Source organism: Sinocyclocheilus rhinocerous, unplaced genomic scaffold (assembly GCF_001515625.1).
Source record: "Sinocyclocheilus rhinocerous isolate Xijiao unplaced genomic scaffold, SAMN03320098_v1.1 scaffold154, whole genome shotgun sequence".
Taxonomy (NCBI): Eukaryota; Metazoa; Chordata; class Actinopteri; order Cypriniformes; family Cyprinidae; genus Sinocyclocheilus; species Sinocyclocheilus rhinocerous.
Window position 1 is genome coordinate 65263 of NW_015659335.1, and position 21364 is coordinate 86626.

Genomic DNA, 21364 nt, shown 5'->3' on the forward strand with positions numbered 1-21364 from the left:
GTTCTCCCTACTGTTTACGTTCACTTAAGACGTAATCAACTGTGTTTACGTGAATACTCGGTCAAAACGGTAATTCGACTGTAATTCTCTGTTCATGCGACGCGAAAGTGTACTCACGCGCTGTGAGACGCGCTTTCTGTATGTGTATGCTTCAGTGTCTGCGCTCAGAAAACCGGACCGAATTGAGTTCTCTCTTGCGTCGTCAATAGATTTACATCATAGTTTTTGTCATTCAAAAAGAGTTTTAGTTCGTTACCGTCGGCGAAAAAAATGTCGTTGACGAAAATTATGACGAAAATGATTCGTCAACGAAATTAACACTGCTGTGATGGCACAGCTGAATTTTAAGCATCATCACTACAGTATTCATGATCCTTCAGAAATCATAATGGTCCCTTTTCACAAGACTGTGATGATGCGTTTCTACGGTCATCAGCATTGTAAATCCTCCCAAATATTTTATATTTTAATTTTTAAAAAATGTATGTACATTTATAACACTATACTTTGGATTATATTACCTTTGCATCAAATTACTAGTTAGCGCTAATGCGAGGCTGTTTCTAATACAGAAACAGCCTCTATGGGAGTGATGATCGATTTGACATCTTTCTCTTTTTTGACTGCCATCATCAGTCTCTCTCTATTTTTTTTCCTTTTTTAAAAATCGTGAAAACAGTATAGTGGATATATATATACATACACACACACACTTTTAAAAAGTATGTAATACTTTAAAAACAGTATTTCCAAAATTCTAAACACCATTGTAATACAATTAGTACGTTTTTATTAATGTTGATGGATAGACAGATGGACACTTTATTGATCCCCAAGGGTAAATTTAGTAGATTGTCAAACACACACACACACACACACACACAAGCTCACTGCCAGAGCCAGTAAGGTTTTATTTTTCCGCTTCTCAATGGACTGGAACTAATTTAATGACACATATTCCACTACATCCACAAGCCAAATGCTTGAAAACTAACATTCACACACATGTACGCACAAACCTCATTATCAGCTCAGGAAAACTGCGGTTCACCATTGTACTTTTCTCTTTCTCCTTTAATCATACTCCTTTCATACAGGCATCAATGCAGGTTTGATTGACATTCTACTACAGCTTTATGACTGGTGCATTTGCAGGAAGGAAGCTTCCTGTTGCTAAATTGCCATGGCCAAATGCCGACTTCAATCCCTCCAAAGTGCCTTGAAGTAACTTTAACTGAACTGCACAGTTGAACCAGACAGTACACACTTTTGTTAGCTTTGGACAAGGATTGGAAAGAATTCACAATCCATTTATTATTATTATTATTATTATTATTATTATTATATATGCATTTTTTATTTTAGTTTCTTATTAATATTCACATTATTATAATTGACACATATTTGGTCATTAAAATAATTACATGTTATTTATTTTCAGTTTTTTTAATAACTTTAAATGTTAATATTCATTAAAATATTTTTAAAAAATAAGCATTTTTATAATGAAAACATCACTTTAAATTTAAGTAGCCTGTCATGTTATAAAATCACGACGGTCTATTGGAAAGTAACTTTTTTATTTATTTGCCAAAGCCCATTTTAGTGCATTTGGAGATTGTGTGAAAGTATCAAGAGGAGGGAACTTCCATGACCAACCTTCACTATGTCTGGTGTGCAATGGCCTTTATTTAAAGCATTGACTTCAAATATTGTCCTGTTACAACACACAAACAGCTAATTGAAAATATTTCCCTTCCTTTCTGACCTTCAGGAGATCTTCAAACATTTTATTTGATCTTGTTCTTTCTGGAGTATCTGTCCCTCTTGAGATTCCACCTTTTCTAAGATGACCTTTCAGCGGTAACATGATGTATGCAGAAAGTCACACTGTAATAATCTTATTAATTAGGAGAAATACAAAGGGCTGTAATAGCCTTGAGATCCTGCCATGGCAAAACATCACAGCGAAGAATTCTTAACATCCTAACCTCATATTTAGATGTTTGAAGAAAATGTTTTTTTCCCTGTGCCACAGTCACTGCTACATAAGAAATATCTGAAAAACCTTAAAAAAAGATAAATGTACTTGAAAAGTAAAACCGCATAAGATATTAAGACTTGTTTTCAGAGAAAGTATCTTTAATATAAGTGTATTTTGTCTTATTGCACTGGCAACTTTTAACTTGAAAAAAAAAAAACAGGAATTCTATCACTACAGCAAGACAAAATACACTCATATTAATCATTTTTGCTCTGAAAACAAGTTAAGTACAATTATCTTGTTTAGAATTTTTTTTTTTTATAATTTTGACTTTAAAAAAGCCAAAAATAACTCTTAGGAATAGCTTGTTTGCAATCACGTGATTCTGATGACGCGCGGAATTCCGATGGAGGAAAGGAAGTGAAAAGCAGAATGGATGAGATGGAGGAAAGTCCGTACTGTACTGGTTTAGACACTATTCCAAGAGAAAGGTATAAACAGAAAATCACAACATATGTTGGACGTGATCCTAATGTTATGAAGAGGAGCGATTTTTCAACTAAATTGAAATAGTTGCCTGCCATCGAGGCGCTGGATATAGGCTAAGCAACTAACCCTGATTGCAAACAAGCTATTTCAAAAGTGAATATTGCATATATATGAGGCATGCGGGATATATGTTAGCAGCACATAAAGCAAAACTTTTATTCAAATTCTGAATTGATTATAGCGTAGGAAGCGAGCTAATAGCACTTCCATATAATCACTAAAAAGCTGTCACTCACTTCAATTTATTGCAATCTCACAATGTTCCGTTATAAATCAATGAAGCTCTCTAATATCTTACTTGCATCGTGTCTACGTGTGGCATTTAGCATTGAGTGAATTCTGACTGTCTCACACTGAATGCGTGAGAGTTGGCAGCCCTGTATCTATTTATATATTTCTTTATTAATATCTGAATATATTATTATATCTTATATTAACCATTTGCACACACGAGCATTATCCGACTCGGCTCCTCCCGATCACAAATGCAGGTTTACAAGCCACTTTTTCTTGCGTTTTTCAGTCAATGTCTTGCCTTTTCCCCCCTTATGAACAACAAAATTTTCATACATGATAAAAGCTCCTTGTGGTTTTTCAGTTTGACCGATTTGAGCATCCGTAAACAATGTCTGATTTGTATCGCGCCACAGCAATGACGTCATGTGCAAACAACCTATAGTATTTTTGCAGTGAGTTTCCATAAGAGACCATCATGGCCGCTAACAGATCCCGATTACTGGTTCTGTAGCCAGTTTAGCTTCAAGCTCAATACAAAATCTCTTCACCTCTGCTCTGTGGCAACATCAAAAGAGTTCAGATCAGTGAGCATTGCAGCAGGCCTCAGATCAGTTTAACCCTGTTATGAAGACATGTCAGCGATGGAATGAATGCTCTGTCCTGCTGTGGCTTTGGAATATTGGGGTGATGTCCTGCTGCTTGTCTGCTGTGTTTAGACCAATCGGAGTCTGGAGAGAGAGAGTGTGAGTGTGTGTGTGTGTGTACCTGTTTGTCTATTCTGGTGGGGACTTAAACCTGAATACACACAGACTCATGGGGACTCGTGTCACGGTGGGGAAGGGCGCTGGAAATGGTTGGTAAGAAGGGTGTGATCAAACTTACACACATGATGTAGGCACAGTAAATGTCTGGCCAGTCACACTGGTGCAGATTCTCAAGGGCATAAGTGAAAAATATTCAATCTATATCTGGCATATCTGCTGTCCAAAAGATTGGAATAATTTAGAAAAACTTTTTATATATTATTATTATTATTATATAAAAGATTCTCAAAGGCTGCATTTATTTTATACAGTAAAAATACAGTAAAAGCAGTAATATTAAAATATATTTTTTTATACTTTTCATCAAAAGCTACAGTAAAGACATTTATAATCTTACAAATAAATGCTGATTAATAAACTTTTGCGCGTGTGTGTACAGCTGCAATCAAAATTATTCAACTCCCTTGACCTGCAAAACATTGTGCCGCCATGAAATTTTTTTTATTAAAAACAATTAAACCAAGGCAGTTAACTATTATAGACATTTATAAATGTATTAAATTTCACACTTTTGTAATATTTACCTTTTATTTTATTTACTTTTTAATTTTAATTAATGAATTTAAGTATTTTTACATTTTGGAAACTTATTTAGTGTTTTATGACCTTGATAAAAAAACTTAACGTAAAAATTGCCCCCAGTCTTTTATCCTTTTTGTCTTATTGAAATGTACTACTTCATATTTATGAAACATTATTCATACCACCAGTGCTAGACTGCGATTACAGTAACGACATTGATAAAAATATACTCCCAGACATATGGACACTAACATCATCCTCAACACACACACACATTTTGATGTGATGGATGTGTTTTTCATGGGTGGTCTGTCATACAACCCGCCTCGACCCCACACACACACACACACACACACACACACACACACACTGACACACATGCTGTCTGCCAAGAACATGATTGGCACATATGGCACAGTCTTTTTCCCTTACATGCACATGAACAATGCAGGGTCTCATCATCAAATGCAAACAGTGTGACAACTCATGCTGTTGCACTCATTAGCTGCACATATGAAGCATTTTGCACTCAGCCAGACCTGTAAGGTCTGCATCTTTAGAAATGCAGTAAAAACATGCTTATATCAGCAGTAAAATTGTCTGCGTAAGAGATGTGTCTCTCCAGAGCAGGTGAAAGAAACGAAGTGTTTTTGCCTGAAGGTGGTTCCAGAGGAGTTTGACTTCTCGGCCAAACCGCAAAGATGAACTGTAAGATTTCCTGCAAGATGAACATCTCTCCACCTGTCACAAGCAAGCTGTCAATCACACACACACACACACTCATTTTTTGAAACGTGTGGTTGAAAATGAAGTCAATTTGCTGTGGTTTTGTATTTGGCTTCACAGCTAACTAAAAAAAAATGGTGGGAAATATTTTGAGATGTTTATATTAATGTCATTTACTATGCAAGCTACTTTATCAGAAATACTGTTTTGAATTAGACTGTAAAATCATTACTTTAAGAAGTTCACTTTTACCTGATCAAATTATTTTACCATTGTAACATACTGTAGCCAGATTGATTAAAATCAATAAAACTGTAGATGTTACCATATGAAGTACACTTTTAAGGTTGCCTGACAAAACTTTTACCCCCAGTTTCACAGACAAGGCTTAAGTCTAGGCCCAGACTAAAAACCATGTCAGCTGTTTTAACAAAGAAACTTGCACTGACATATCTTAAAATATACATCAGTGCCACTGTTTTTTTTCTAAGGAACGTTTATCAAAGATACTAATTGAACTATGGCCTAAACCTTAGTCTAAGCCCTGACTGTGAAACTAGGCCTTAGAGTGTAGAATCAAAATGTTCCATTAATAACTAATAATTCTGGTTCTTCAGCGGTTCTTTAGGGTGGTTGAGGAGCCATATAGCACCGCTACCATACAAAGAACCTGTTAAACCCCCTGTAGAGTTCTTTAAAGGTTCTCGAAGCATAAAAGTGATTCAAAACAGCTTTTGCAATTGTAGTAAATTCCTATTCATAGCATTCATATGAGAGTGGAGTAACATATCTAAAAAAAAAAGGAGAAAGGGGTTCCTCTTATGGCACCATTTGACAAAGGCGCTGTATAGCACCTTTAAAGATAGATGCTATATAGCACTTAAAGTGGTTCCCCTATGATTGCAAGCCAATGAATCACTTTTAGTGCTATTTAACACCATTTTTTTGTTTAGAGTATAGTTCTTTAGAAAACCTTTACTTTTAAGAGTGTAAAGTTGTTTTGCATGGCTTCAAAACTTGCCACCATTATGCTAGGGTGTTTGTGGGTGATTGCCAGGGCATAATGACAATAAGCTGCATGATATTATTAATGTCCACAGCAAGAACAATGTGGGTTGAGCTACATGCCTGAGTTTATTGCTTTGTGTTTATATTCACCTTAGCTATGATTAAATTGTGATCCTGACTGTTATATAATTGGAAATATGATCATAATAATGAGGCTTATTTAAAGTATACACGTCTGCAAAAGGTCATGACCCCAGGATTTGTTGAGCTGGGATGAAAGAGACAGTTATCACACCCACACCATTCCTCTCCCACACTCATTCATCTTTCCTCTTGTCTCATTCGCTCTTTCTTTATTCCTCCCCTTAGGTCTTTTTCCTCCCCTCTTACAATTTATTCATTCAATCTCTGTCTCATTTTCCTTCTATTTTTCTCTGCCAGGTTCTCTCACCTGGGTTTCTTGATTCCTGAAATCTCATTTTCCTTCCTGTGGAAAGTAGTTCTCAAACTTTTTCAGGTGGTGGACTCCAACAAAGATTGCAGACCACTTTACACTTCTAAAAACAGGGGAAACCACCAACTACATCAAGAATTACCTACAGTTTGATGTAAAAATTGCCCTGTAAATTACTTTAATCTGAAAACAGCACAACATTAATACATTTTATATTTTGTTATTATTTATTTTATATTGCCATTTTATATCCTTTTATATATTTTATTAATACATAATTTTATATATAATTTTTTTCTGCTGTTTTGTTTATTTCACTGAAACCGCTATGTTAAGCTAATGAACCGAAATAAGACTTTATCACACATTTGTCAACAAAATTGTTTCATGCATTAATGTTAATCAATTAATCAATGAATTAAATAAATGTTTGTGCTTTTTGTAAATTATAATTCTATTTATTTAGGTCTATTTTTTAGCAGGTCTACAGACCCCTATTTGAAAAGCACTCTTCTCATCAAGTTCATAATCACACTCCACCTTCATCACTTCATTTCTGTCTTCCTCCTCCTCTCAAATCCATTCATCCTTCCTGACCACCTATGTCGACGTGGGTCTACCGGTCACGACTCTTCAGCTGTATGTGTGTGTGTGTGTGTGTGTGTGTGTGTGTGTGTATATGCATATCATAAATATATTGCGTTATATTTCAAATTATAAAATATAAGAGAGCAGATATTACCCGGGCAAACGATACAAAAGGGAAAAGAATCTAAATAAAATAAAAATAAATATATAAATGTATATAATTACATTTATATTTATAATTATATAATTAATTCAAGTTTACACAAAAACAATTTTTTCTCTTTTTTTATTATATATATTTTTATCATTATATATAAAAGGTAGAAAAGGAACAAATGTGTCAGTTTTGTGTATATGCAGATGGATTGTTCTTAGACCCTTGTGTCCCTTAGTGTGATCAAGCTGGCTTGATGAGCACTTAATTAAATTCTTATTGAGGAGGTGGATTTAGAAAAGGAAGAAGATAAAAGTAGTACGAGCAGAAACACTGGCACAGTGGAAATTCTCACACTCCTAAGGAAAACTCACACCTGTGATGAAGTGCGTGTGTGAGATGGAGAGATAAATGGGTCCCTAATTCTCAGACAGAAGGACAGTGTGTTCTTGATCAGCAGGTCTTGGCTGAAGTTTCTTAATTATGCCTTAATTAGCACAGTTGCTTCGTTAAACCACTTCCTCTTCCAAGGCTGAGAGGGAGCAGCAGTAGGACCTCTCATATCCGCAAATTTAATTACTCCCTCATTCCAGTTCATTACTATCACAGGGTCAAAAGGGGATGGCCTTTAAACCTCAGTGTGTTTGCTGAGATTTTGTAAATAACATTTGTCAGATGGTGTGTATCTGCGGAATATTTAATGGGTCATGATCGCGCAAGAACTTTAGTTTTGACTGCAAAGAGAATGTGAAAGTACTGAATGATGACATAGCTAATAAATAAAAAAAAACATAAATTTTGCAATTTATTCAAGTAAACCAAAGTCATCTTAAAGCTTTCAAGTGTAATGGCTGCACCTCTAGTGGCATTAAATAGAATTACAAAAATAAAAGTCATTGCCATGATTAAAAGGTGTTGATATGTGATTGCCATGGAGTTCTGGGGGAGAAAAGCACTCACACTTGCAGGCAAAAGTCTGATTGCATAAAAGTAAAAGTACACCTCTCCTCATCAAGACTAAATTCGAGGTACAATTCGTGCCCCGTAGCACATTTCAGAATGAGTTGCATGGCACAGTTTATATTTAGAGTTAAGGGTAGTGGTATTTTATACTGCAAAAATGTTGTTTTTTTCCTTAGGATAAAATCATTAATAGAACATTTAAAATAGAAAAAAAAAGATAGAAAAATTAAGAGAAAAGTGTTTTTAAAAACTAATAAAAATGACAAAAACACATAACCAAATGTCTAAAACTTAAGCTTAAATGTAAAAGTCTTGTTTTCTGCAAAATTGATCAAAATTAAATGACTTTATACTTAAAACAGGGGGGGGGGGGATTCCAATGGGGGGTTAAAAAAAAAAAAAAAGGTGGGCAGACATTTTTTCCTGGTTAAAAAACCAAATGCAAGCAACCTGTCAAGGCTCCTTTTTACCCCACCACTGAATGTTTGACATTCATTATATTTTATTTGACATTCATTATACAGTCAGCAGAGACTCTGAAACTCTGACTCACCGTTGTTGGTGCGCATTGACCTGCCAGAGATGCCGTTGGATCCCATAGGGTGGTGGCCGCCTCCTCGGTCCACACCCCCGGGCTCGCCTGGCTGTTTCAGCAGTTCCGTCAGGGCCCTAAAAAGAGAAGGGTTTGTACGCCATCAGTTTCTCAGCAGGGTACTTGGCAAATAAGGGTGAGCGATACCAACCAGACATGAGCCCAGGCCAGTGTTTTGCATTCGGTCCAAGTCACGTCTCACTAATTCAAGTCGTTTGCCTTCAAGTCTTAGATACCTGGCATTACGTGTCTTGAGGAAAGGAATGAACTTGAGATTTCTGCGAATAGTGCGATTTTTTTGTTAAGATTCATTTCTGGAAAGAATTAGGACATTGCAAAGTTTTTTAACCATTTTCTGTAAATAAATGTTTAAATTATGCAGCAAAGTGATTAAAAACTGCAAAGACCGCAAATTGAAATTGAGGCAAACACTTTTCACTGTCAATTAAAATGAGAAAATCCTCATTTGAAAGCGATTACAGCTGATCACATTAGTGTAAGTAAACAGAACGGTTTCTAGCATTTCTGCAACACATTCACTATCAACACAGCAATGACCTGAATCAATACATAAATGTAGTTCTACATGTTCAGTTGTGAATGGGGGCCATACATAGTTTAACGTTGCATTTCAAAATTTATTTAATCCCTATAAGTGGATCATTTGCATAACTGTTTAAAAACAATCCATCACACATATCCTAGACGTGCATTAAAAAAAATAAATAAATAAATAAAATAAAAAGAGCAAATGCTTGTCCAGCAAAATGGTGAATGGCAAGAATAGCAACAGTTGCTAAAGTAGGATTCATTCAGTAGAATTTTAAGGCGGGGCTTAATGAAGAGTCAGTTTAAAGCTAGATTACATCATAATTCCATTGTTAAACAGGAATCATCCCTATAGTATAAGAACCTTAAAGATGGATGCAATTGTCACCAAACACCATATACCGGTTTGGTGGTCATTTTACTCTTTGCACTCGTTTTGTTTTTATTCACAGTCTTCGTAATTATTCTGTATTTCTGCTTTCAAAGAACGTTTCAATGACTGCCCCAACCATCCTTGGCTCTGTCCCTTCTCTCTCAGGGCTGATATAATGTCTCGCTAACACTTAACTACCAACCAACCCTCTCAATTCACCCATCCCCTTCAGTGCTTCAGTGAAAGTGCTTCAGTGGTTGCATTAAAACGGTTTAGCTGCACAGGAAGTCCAAGCGTGCCCTGACTCCAGTGCAATTCAAAATAATTCTGCTCGGCTTCAAGGTTCCATTATTTCCCTTGTGACATCATTGTCTCAACATTCTCCATTCCATAGGCTGAGATTCAGGGCAGGATGGAACCTTGGGACATTTCTAAAGCAACAGTTGCCAGGAACGCTGGGCTCCGGCCAAGCTCTCTGCTGTATGCTTGACTGATGTGGTGCCTTGTGAGTGCTACGGTCTCCTCAAAGCTAGCATAGGCCACACAGGACGATGGCTGTCAACAAAACTTCTACAAACTTCCTGTTCCTCTAGCAAGCCGTATCATATCTAAACCTTTGGTGGACCTGAAGATAGCTTATTTAACACTCAGACAGGCGATTGTGAAGGTAAAGTGTTAAAACAATCAGGTAACCTAAACAGCCTATATTATTTTAGGCTATTACTTTTTTTAAAAGAAATAGTAGTAATTTTAAAAAGCTGATTTTAACTATAATATTGTGCTAACAACACTTAAAGGGATAGTTCACCCAAAAATGACATTTCTGACATTATTTACTCACCCTCGTGTCGTTCCAAACCCGTAAGACCTCCATTCATCTTCAGAACACAAATTAAGATAGCTCTTCTGTGTCTGCATTCTCTTGCAGCTGCAATATGATGGTGACGATCCTCTTCAAATGCGGTGGCTGCTTTATTAGTTCGGGCGTGTCAACTGGTTCTGTCAGAGGCGGCAAGCTCCAGCTGCTTTGGGTTCAGGTCGGCCCATTTTAGATGTGACTTGAGGTTACCTTTGAATCTTTTATTTGGGCACCCTTGGTGTCTGGACCCTGTGACCAACTCTCGAAAGAACACCTGCTTTGGCATCCTCTGCGGGTCCATGCGGATGACGTGGCCAGACCATCGGAGCTGCATTTTCAGAATCATGGATTTAAAGGGATAGTTCACCCAAAAATGACATTTCTGACATTATTTACTCACCCTCGTGTCGTTCCAAACCCGTAAGACCTCCATTCATCTTCAGAACACAAATTAAGATAGCTCACTGACTCTCCCATAGACAGCAAGAGTCCTTACACGATCAAGGTCCAGAAACGTAGCAAGGAGATCGGTAAAATCCGGAGGGAGCAATGGTGGAACTGCTCCAGCTGTTTGATATGTCTCCGGTAGAGCGTCCATGTTTCACAGCCATACAGAAGTGAGGTGAGGACCACTGCTCTGTATTCTTTGAGCTTTGTGTAGAGGCGAATGCCGCTGTGCTGTAGAACTTTGGAGCGCAGTCTCCCAAGAGCTTGACTGGCCTTTTGGACTCTGGTATTGATCTCCTGGTTCAGGGATCCGTCGCTGGAGATTGTGCTGGCCAGGTACTTTAAGGTGGTAACATTTGAGAGCTGGGTGCCATCGATGGTGATGCATGGCTGGTCTGCTGCTCTTCCTGGTGCAGGCTGGAATAGAACTTCTGTCTTGCTGAGGCTGATAGTTAAGCCAAAAAGCTTTGTTGCTACGGAGAATCTGTCTACGATGGTCTGTAGATGATTCTCTTGATGTGCCATGAAAGCACAGTCGTCTGCAAAGAGAGCTTCTGTGAAGAGCCTCTCCAGTGTCTTTGTTTTGGCTGCCAGGCGGCGAAGGTCAAACAGTGAACCGTCGATATGGTACCTGATGTACACGACCAGGTTCAGGTCTCTCACAGCATGTAGCAGCACTTGGGTGAAGAACAGATTGAAGAGCACCGGAGCGAGGACACAGCCTTGCTTCACGCCATTGGAGATGCTGAATTGATTGGATGGCTCTCCACCTGACAAGACTTCTCCTGTCATGTTGATGTGAAACAGCTGGATCAGTTTGGTGAACTTTGCTGGGCAGCCAAGTTTTCTGAGTATGACCAACAGGGCGTCTCTGTTGACCGTGTCGAATGCCTTGACTTCTCCTGTCATGTTGATGTGAAACAGCTGGATCAGTTTGGTGAACTTTGCTGGGCAGCCAAGTTTTCTGATTATGACCCACAGGGTGTCTCTGTTGACTGTGTCGAATGCCTTGGTCAGATCGATGAAGACCATATAGAGGTTCATGTTCTGTTCTAGGCACTTCTCCTGCACCTGTCTCACAGTGAAGATCATGTCGATGGTGCTGCAATCTGGGCAGAAGCCACACTGTAACTCAGGCAGGTTCTGTCCATAGACTGAAGTCAGTAGTCTGTTGAGCATAATGCGGGCGAGGATCTTGCCTGCGATGGGGAGTAAAGAGATACCTCTTCCCAGATGCTGGTCAGAACTTCATGGAATGCCTGGAGCGCCTCCTCACCAAGTGCCTTGTACAATTCTGCAGGGATACCATATTTGCCGGTTGCCTTGCCAGAGCTCATTTGCTTGATGGCCCGCTGAGCCTCAGCTAGGGATGGGGGGGTCATCCAGCTGCTCAAGAGTGGGATTTTGGGGGATCTGGTCGAGGGCTGACTGGTTGACTGCAGATGGGAGGTTGAGCAGTTGGCTGAAGTGTTCTCTCCATCTGTTGTTGATGCCCTGTTTGTCTTCGATGAGCGTGGTGCCATCTGCAGAAAGTAAGGGGGCAGAACCAGATTTTGAGGGACCATAGACTGCCTTGAGAGATCCAAAGAACTGCCTGGCGTTGTTTGTGTTGGCGTAGTGTTGTATTTCTTCCGCCACCTTCTCCCACCACTGACCTTTCATCTTCCTGATTTCTCGCTGTGCCTGGGCTTGGAGGGACTTGAACCTCTCCTTTTTGGATGCGGACCTTGGGTCTTTCTGCCACTGCAGGAATGTTTTGTCCTTCATGCCCAGCAGGTCTCCAATAGCACTTGCATTCTTATCGAACCAGTCCTGATGAGTGTGTTCCTTGGGGCCTAGCGCCTCCTTGGCTGTCTCCATCACTACATCCCTGAACTGGTTCCATTTCTCAGTTGGATTTCCAGTTAGTGGTCCATTGGCAGACAGCTTCTCATCCAGTGTGGACTGAAACTTGTGAAGGTAGGAAGGATATTGGAGTCTGACGATGTTGAATGCTGAGCGTATGACCTTAGCACGCCTTGGGTGGTGAGGGACGATGTGCAGCTGGAGTATGTCTCTAACTAGCCTGTGGTCCGTCCAGCATTCTGCTCCCCTCATGGCCCTGGTGACAAGGACGTCTCGGATGTCTCTTTGGTGCACAATGATGTAGTCTATCATGTGCCACTGCTATGATCTGGGGTGCATCCAAGTTGTCTTGTACTTGTTCGCCATCCTGAATATAGTGTTCGTGATAAGGAGCTCGAACTCTGCACATTTGCTGAGAAGTAGGCCATTGCTGTTCGTCTTTCCCACTGCATGCTTCCCGAGCACTCCTTTCCACCTGGTGTGATCTTGGCCGACGCGAGCATTGAAGGGTCAACAGGATCAACTTGTCTCTGGCTGGTACAGAGCGCAGAACGGAACTGAGGTCGGCGTAAAAATGCTCAATTGTCTCCTCTGCGCTGGTTAGTGTGGGGATGTACGCGCTGATGACTGTCGCGTACCTCTTGTCATTGAGAGGTAGACGGATCTTCGTGAGCCTCTCATTGATTCCCACAGGGAGGTCAGGAAGGTTCTTTAGCAGGTTGGCCTTGATGGCCAATCCAAAGCCGTGGATCCTATCTTCGTTCTGGGCTTTTCCTTTCCAGAAGAACGTATATCCACTGGTAAGTTCTGTGAGAGATCCTTTCGTCAGGGAGGCTTGTTTCACTGAGGGCTGCTATGTCAATGTTGTAGCGTGCGAGCTCTTTCGCAACGAGTGCCATTCTCCTTTCTGGTCTGCTGTATCTTCTCTGTCCAAAAGTGCTCTGACGTTCCATGCTCACAGTAGGAGCTTCTTTTTTTTGAATTCTGTTTTTGTTTAGACCGCTTGATGGATGATCTGCCAACCGTGGTTTGCTGGCCGGATATATGTGGGGCAGGCAATGTTTGGGCCACCTTTTCTAGGCCCCTCCCTTATCAAGGGTGAGCAGTGCTATCCTGAAAAGGGCTGCTCAGTCGCCCAGGATGCTGCCGGACTTCTCCTCTGCCCTGGGTGAGGAGCCGAACAATCACTTGTCCATGGGCTGCCTACGTGCAGGATTGTGACTGCAACTGCCAGTGGTCACCTCCACCTGTTGCGTCGCCACTCCCCCATCACCGTAGGACTTGTGGAAAGATAAGGACGGAATTGAAAGAGGAGTGTGCACAAAGAAACCTGTGCGTGAGGGAGATTAAAGTGGAAGAGCCTGTGCACAGAGATAGTCCCACTCTCTCGGCATCAGAAGCCTTGGTCCATTGGAACGAAGAATCGTTACTCCTGGAGACTTCGTCCGCTGCATTGGATGGCTGTGCTTTCTTCTGTGCTCTGGCACGCCCTTTGCACTCCACAGTGCATTGCTGTTCCGCCTTTCTGACCGTTGAAGCTTACTGGTGCTTTCTTCCGCTCAGTCTGCCAAGTGCAATCTTCACATGCTGGGTGAGCAAAGCCCTAAATCACCGGGGGTCTGTGACCCGACGGTTACCCTCAACCTGGTTCAGCCGGCCTGTCGACGCCGTTGCCCGGGGTGTGGCCGCTGCGCATGCTACAGCTACTGGGATTATTTATTTATATATATATATGAATGATACATTTTCTTTTCAAAGCAAAATGTAGATATTAGACTTGTTTTCATCGATTGTATCATAAATATAAATGCGTTGTGTTTTACTGCACTGGCAGATTTTTCTCATTTAAACTTAAAACATGAAATCTGCCAGTGCAGTAAGTAAATACATTCTTATTGAAGATTTTTTTCTGACAAAAATCTTAATATTTATAATTTTGAGATATTTTAACAGGAAAATAAGACTAAAAATACTTTTAAATATCAGATATGTACTGATACGATTAAAACAATTAAATTATCAAATTTATTCCCCAACTCAAATGTGCAGACAGACAGATACTTTGACTTCAGGCAACAGTGGTTTTATTTCATCGATTCCACATATTTAAGAGAAATTCCACAAACTGCAAAGCAATTCAACATTAATGTCAGTTTAGAAAATTCTCTTTCAACTACAAAATTGGTTAACTAAAATGTATGCTCTTTTTAACCAATTCAATTATTAAAAAGGGTTGTGAGTCAGAAAAGACGCAGCAGAGGACTTTTAGTCATCGTTCAGAGTAATCAGTGGGCACAGTTTGTTCTTCGTGAAGAATTTAATGCAGATTTCCATTGGGAAATGTAGTTGGAAATGTGTCTTTAAAACAAAACCTGACAAGATAATTGATTAAACTGACATGTCCGTTATTGATCTTAAATTTGCACTGTGCTAGAACTAGAACTAACACTTTGATCTCTGGTGGCTCAAGGTTGTAGGAATGTGGCAACATGATCTTTAAATGAATCTTAAATCACGTTAGTCTTTCACGGTTGCTCTCAGGAGAATGTTTCTTATGTCGTGATTACATGTAAGGATGCACAGAGCATGTATACATACAATCTGAGAAACATCTACACACATGCTCCATTCATCTGCTCCCAGCTGTGTTCACCAAGAATAACTCCGTTCTCTTGCTGTTCTGTTTCGCAATTAAATATTTTAAACGGCTCAATCTGTTTCACCTACGGCCAGTTTTTATACTTCAGAACAGAGCAGCAATCAACCATCATTCAGCCGTTTATTGATAGAAAATGATCGTTAATCATGCTGATGGTCTTAACTTCCAGGGGTGTTAATGTGTGTGATGAATGAATTTCTGATTGGCCATACATATGCTGGATTGGATTGCGTGAGTGTGTATTAGAAGAAATTATGTGAGAGATTTCCAATCTTGCTGATGTTCTCTCAGCATGTTCCCTTTTCATTACAGAAACATGTGGTCTTTAATTAAACTGTTACTTTTTAGCAAAATTCCTATTAAGACGCTCCAGTGGTAATCACAGGTGGAAAGACTAACTGCAGGCATCCCAAATCAGTCTTAAGTGCCCCCAACTGGCTCCTAAACTCACTTTAAGACTCGGTTGGGAGTATTTTGACAAGATCTCGTAGGCCTATATGTTAGACTACTTCTTAATCAATGTAGTTACTGCCAATATAGGAAAAAAATTCTCAGACCAGTTTGGACCAGCTTTCACTTCAGTTACATTGTTTAGTCACAAAAATCTCTTAATTTTAGTCAATGTTTCATTGTCAAATCATTATTTCATAATTATATTATGATAAATATATAAAATCTTTATTATCTAGTCCAATTTACTCTACTAGTAATGGGATATAAGTTTAATAAACAAAAACTGCATGTTCAAAATTAAAAGGTCAAACGGTAGCACACCAACATTTTTCCACAGTTTTTAAAAATAATTTTATTGATTAAAATATAATTAAACATACTGTAAAAGCATGCAATACAAAGTCAAATGTCTTCTAGTTGTGATACTAATAGCATATAATGGGTATAAGTTACTGTGTTGTGAATTAATAATGCTTTTTAATTCACTTTCCATGTTTTAGAGACCGTTTAGGATATTGCATCATGTGTATGTTGTTACTGCAATACTTTATAAACAGTGTGAGTTATGCATTTAGACTATAAGCAACTGTTCAAATCCGCTGTTTGCTTCAGGGTGTCCAAGTGTAAGCTGTAAGATTGCTTATGCTGTAGATAGACTGATTAATGATTAACCTCATACAGGATGCATTTTAGCTAATTAACCTGCCAGCAAAGAAGATCAGTGATCTTTAGCTCTTTCAGCTCAAATGACTTCATTGATAATTAAAATAATTTATATATTTAAATGCATCTTTTTATGGAAGCCTGTTTCCACCATGGAATATAAAAATAATAATAATAAAAAAGAAAATTGTGGCTTTTTAATCTCATAATTCAGACTTTGTTCATCACAGTTCAGAGTTTACATCACACAATTCTGACTTTACATCTCGCAATTGCGTTGTTTGTTTTGTTTCTGCCACGGGGAAAAAAAAAAAATTTAAACATTTTGACTTTTTCTATATCTCACAATTCTGACAAATTCTACGATTTGCTTGAAAAGAAAAAGTTTGAATTTGTGAGATATAAACTTAGAATTATGAGGGGAAAAAAAGTCAGAAATGTAAGATATAAGGTTGCAATTACCTTTGTTCTTTTATTATTCTGTGGTGGAAACAGGCTTCCATATCTGGTCATGTAAAAACCAGCATGAAACACAGCTGATCATTTAAGCTGGAGTAAACCAGCCATTTTTTCAGCAGGGCTCAGCTTGGTAAACCTGACATACAACCACCTCATTAACAGTAAAGTTTGAAGCATCCATAGCTTCATAATACATTTCAGCAGAGAGTTTTGTTTTTAATCTGGTCATGCATTGGGAATCAGTTAGTTGAATCTTTGAGCTGGTGAGGCAGATGGTTCACAGTGGCCCGGTTAGCCACAGGGCCAATGCTGCTCCAGTGAGAGAGTCTGTATGTGTATGTTTGTGCGTGTGTGGAAATATGTGTGCTCGTGTGTGTTTCTGGTGCATTAGCAATATCACAGTACGGGAAATATTTGGCCCTGATGTGCCTGACACACTACAGAGAGCCTCAGATATGGTTAGCAGCAAAGCAGAGACTGTGTATGTGTGTCTTTGCATGCTAATCTGCGTAAAAGAGACCTTTTAGTTCCCCCCCTTGTCGTTTCATGAGAAATCATGTGGTCTTGTTCAAGGTTGTCTGCTTGAATATAAAACCATTCAGATGTCAGTGTATGTATCTGTTTTAGTAATCTATGGGTGGGAAGGGAAGATTTGCTAGGTAACGGAAAAGCAATGAAGTTTGACATCCTTCCCCTCCTGACTGATTTTCTATAGAAACTCAACGCCTGACAGCAACAGATTCTCTCTGCTGACTCCTGGAAATTTATAGACTCTGCTTATTTGAGAGAAGAGCATTGCAGGAAAATTGAGAGAAAAAAAATAATAAAATGGACCAACCTCATAATTACAACCCTTAAATGTTAAAAAGAAATTAGCAGAGGGATATATATATATATATATATATATATATATATACACACTGTATATGGGATGTTTTCACCAATTTTGTCCATTAATGTCAAAATTATAAGTCTGATTGCTTAGAGAAGTTCTAAATACACTTGCCTTAATAAACACAACCAACTACATCTGTGATTTTGTCCTTGATATTCTTTACATGGAGACACAATCACAATTTGAGTTTCTGCCTTTTGCAAGCTGCCCATCTGAGAAACACCCTGAAAACACTTGGTCAGACTATTCATCTCAAAGCACAAGGTAATGAAATTTGTGAACTGATATATAGATCACCTATTGGGACTGGCATCTCAAACACACAAACACGCTCAGTTCAACAAACAGCACAAGTCACCCAAATGTCATGATCATAGGTCTGTTTTCCAGCAGCCTGTCTTCGTCTCTCTGTGTCTGTCTTTCTGCGGTTATCTGCACATGAATGCAGTCGTTTGTAGTCTCTTGTCATTCTTCTTCTAAAAAAAAATAGATCCCTTTCTATCTATGATCCCTCTCTCAAATTATAATGAATCTGACAGCTGCCAAGTACAGTCCCAAAACACAGAAGGAGGTGTATTTATATGTGTGCGAGCATGCGTGTGCATCTGTCGGTCTGTGTGTCAGCAACCAGGGTTTCTAAGCACTGCAAACACTATTAATCTTATTATAATAAAATAATATTCTTGTTTGGCTGTTTACACCGTTAGAAGCTCCATTCCATTTATACTCCTATTTGCATGATATAAAACACATCAAGCGTTGAAAAGCAAATGTGCAACAATTTATTTCGTATTTAATGGTTAACAATTTGATGCATTTATTAAACTTGAACTCTTTATAATAAAGGTCCCATTAGTTGACATTAATGGATTAACTTTAAGTAACAATGAACAATACATTTGTTGAAGTTGTTACTTCGTTAACATTAGTTAATAAAAAGTACAATTGTTCATTGTCAGTTCATGTTAGACTATGTTAATGTTAGGTGCAATGAATAATATTAACAGATACAACTTTTTATTTTAATTTATTAGTATTGAAATTAACATTAAGATTAATAAATGCTTTAGAGGTATTTTTCATTGTTAGTTCATGTTAACAAATTGAACCTTATTGTAAAGGGTTACACATTATTAATTATAAATGAATTGTTTTTGATTTAATTAAATATTACAATCTCAGAATTTCAAATCTTTTTTATTACCGTTTTAATTGTAATAATCATCCTGCAATTTGCTGTATGTGATGCAAAAATAACAAATATACTTGCAATCAGACACTTCAAAGTGCAACAATGTGTGATTTAGAGCTTGCTAGAAGCTTTTTTCACATACTGTACTAATTCCAGTTCCAGGCCTTTGTCATCATAAACAGGTTGAGGGGTCTTAAAATAAATAAAATTAAAATTAGAATGTGCTTAATTCACTTAGGTTTCTTCCATATATGACTTTTTATATTCAGATAATGCTGCTTACTGTAACATGTCTACTGTAGGCACATTTTAAGATCCCATGTGGAGTTTTAGATAACATGACAAAGTAATTCAAAACAAACAAAGACTTGAACCATAGACTAGAAACATGAACATAAACTTGGACTAAACAAACTCACCAACAGCTGTATAGGGACAAAGCTAGACAACAGACAAAGGAAACATGAGGGCTATTTATAAAAAGCTTAACAAGGCTAACAAGGGGGGAGGAGTTAATGAATCACTATGACAACTAACAAGGGTAACTATGGGAACTAACAAGCCAGGCAAAGGAACAAGAAGTGAACATAGAAACAAAGGGAACGTCTAGGTTACTTGTGTAACCCTCGTTCCCTGAAGGAGGGAACGGAGACGTTACGTCAGTCGTGGCGTCGAACGTGACTGACTGAAAGGGAACAAAAAATACACTTCAACATAAAAGACATAATGTTGACACAAAACAGGGTAGCACAAGACATGAAAACATCACCGTAAACCAAAACCACATGACACTTACACAGTGTTGCCAATTTAGCTACTTTGTAGCTAGATTTAGCGACTTCCCCGCCCCTTTTGAGACTTTTTTCAAAAGTTTAGGGACAAATATAGCAACTTCTTGGACAAACATTATCTAAGTTCTCATCTTGCCCACTGATCTATGTTCATCTTTATATAGATCAGTGAATTTGCCATTGTGATGTCATCTAGTGACATTTAGCTACCAGTTTTAGCTACTTTCAATTGAAAGCAGTTGGCAACACCACTTACATGCAAGTTCGTTATTCAGATTGCTGCTTTAGTGCGGTCAGATTTGCTGGCCATGTAAATCTATCCCTTGTACCAGATTCCTTTATTTCATCTCTCATCATTATCTGAATGAAAACATCACAAAAGGCTTCCCCCGTTCTGCCACACACACACACACACACACACTCATGCAAATGTCACTGGGAATGCAAACATACACACACACATAGCACTTTCCAGAACAGATGAGGCTTCAGGGCAAAGCTAAATGACTGACGTCACTGCGGTGCATCAAACACACACACCCAGCTTGTGAACATATGCTGCAAAGTAGAGCTTGTGTGTAGATATGCACACTTAAAACAACTGAACATGGATGCTAAGTCATAAAACACAAAAATACACAACCAAAGTAGGATGATTAACAAAACAGAACACGGAGTGTAACATCAAGGACACCCAGACCGCAGGGAACGGATCGAATGTGTTTGTATTTGATGTGATCAGACACTCCAGACACATCACACACTGCTGGAAGTCAAGCACATGTGGTCAGAGATGAAGTGCTTTTAGCAAAATACAGTAGAATTTTCAGCAGATGTGGCATACTATAAATAAAACTGAATTTGATGTATGCACGAGGTGAGGCATGTTGTCATTCTAATGCTCTGATAGAGCTAGACAAACTCTAATGTTAGCGTGATAAAGTTTGTCTTAAAGGGTTCACCCAAAAATGAAAATTAGCCCATAAATTACTCACCTTCAAGTCATCCTAGGTGTATATGACTTTCTTCTTTCATACGAATCCAGTCGGAGTTATATTAAAAATAGTCTTTGATCTTTCAAGCCGTTAAATGCCACTCAACTGGTGTTGCATGCATCCGTCCAAAAGCAGTTAAATAAAATGCGCCCATCCATAAAAAAAAGTGTCTCACACGGCTCCGGGGGGTGAACAAAGGATTTCTGTAGCGAATCGATGCGTTTTTGTAAGAAAAATATCCATATTCAAAACGTAATAATCATTTTAATCTAGCTTGCGCTCACTGTTGTACATTGGAAGCAGTTCCAGGTGGATGAGGTATGAGGTCAGTGTTGCGCATGCGCCAATGAGTCTCGTGAAAACCAACGTTTGTTAACAGGCGCAATGCATCATGATTGCTTTCAAGGCAAGAAAAACTAAAGCATAAATGAAGATGTTCTTAGAATTTTAAAAAAATAAATGTTGAAAAGAATTTGGCAGAGGTCTATATGTGTGTGTGTGTGTGTGTGTGTGTGTTTGTTTGTTTGTTTGTTTGTTTGTTTGTTTGTTTGTGTGTGTGTAGAAACATTTTTCTCTCATAAAT

At 38.5% G+C, this 21364-nt stretch overlaps 1 protein-coding gene across 4 annotated transcripts in view; it reads right to left on the reverse strand.

Moving 5' to 3' along the window:
• LOC107723604 (protein shisa-9-like) overlaps positions 1-21364 on the reverse strand; it is a 79088-nt gene that overhangs the window by 19432 nt on the left and 38292 nt on the right. For all 4 annotated transcript variants that reach the window (XR_001637936.1, XR_001637935.1, XR_001637934.1 and 1 more), the window contains exon 3: positions 8563-8678. Coding sequence is in view for 1 of the 4 variants with exons in the window: in XM_016532313.1 (XP_016387799.1) it covers positions 8563-8678 (116 nt within the window). In the remaining 3 variants the exon portion in view is untranslated. The remainder of the gene's footprint in view (positions 1-8562; positions 8679-21364) is intronic.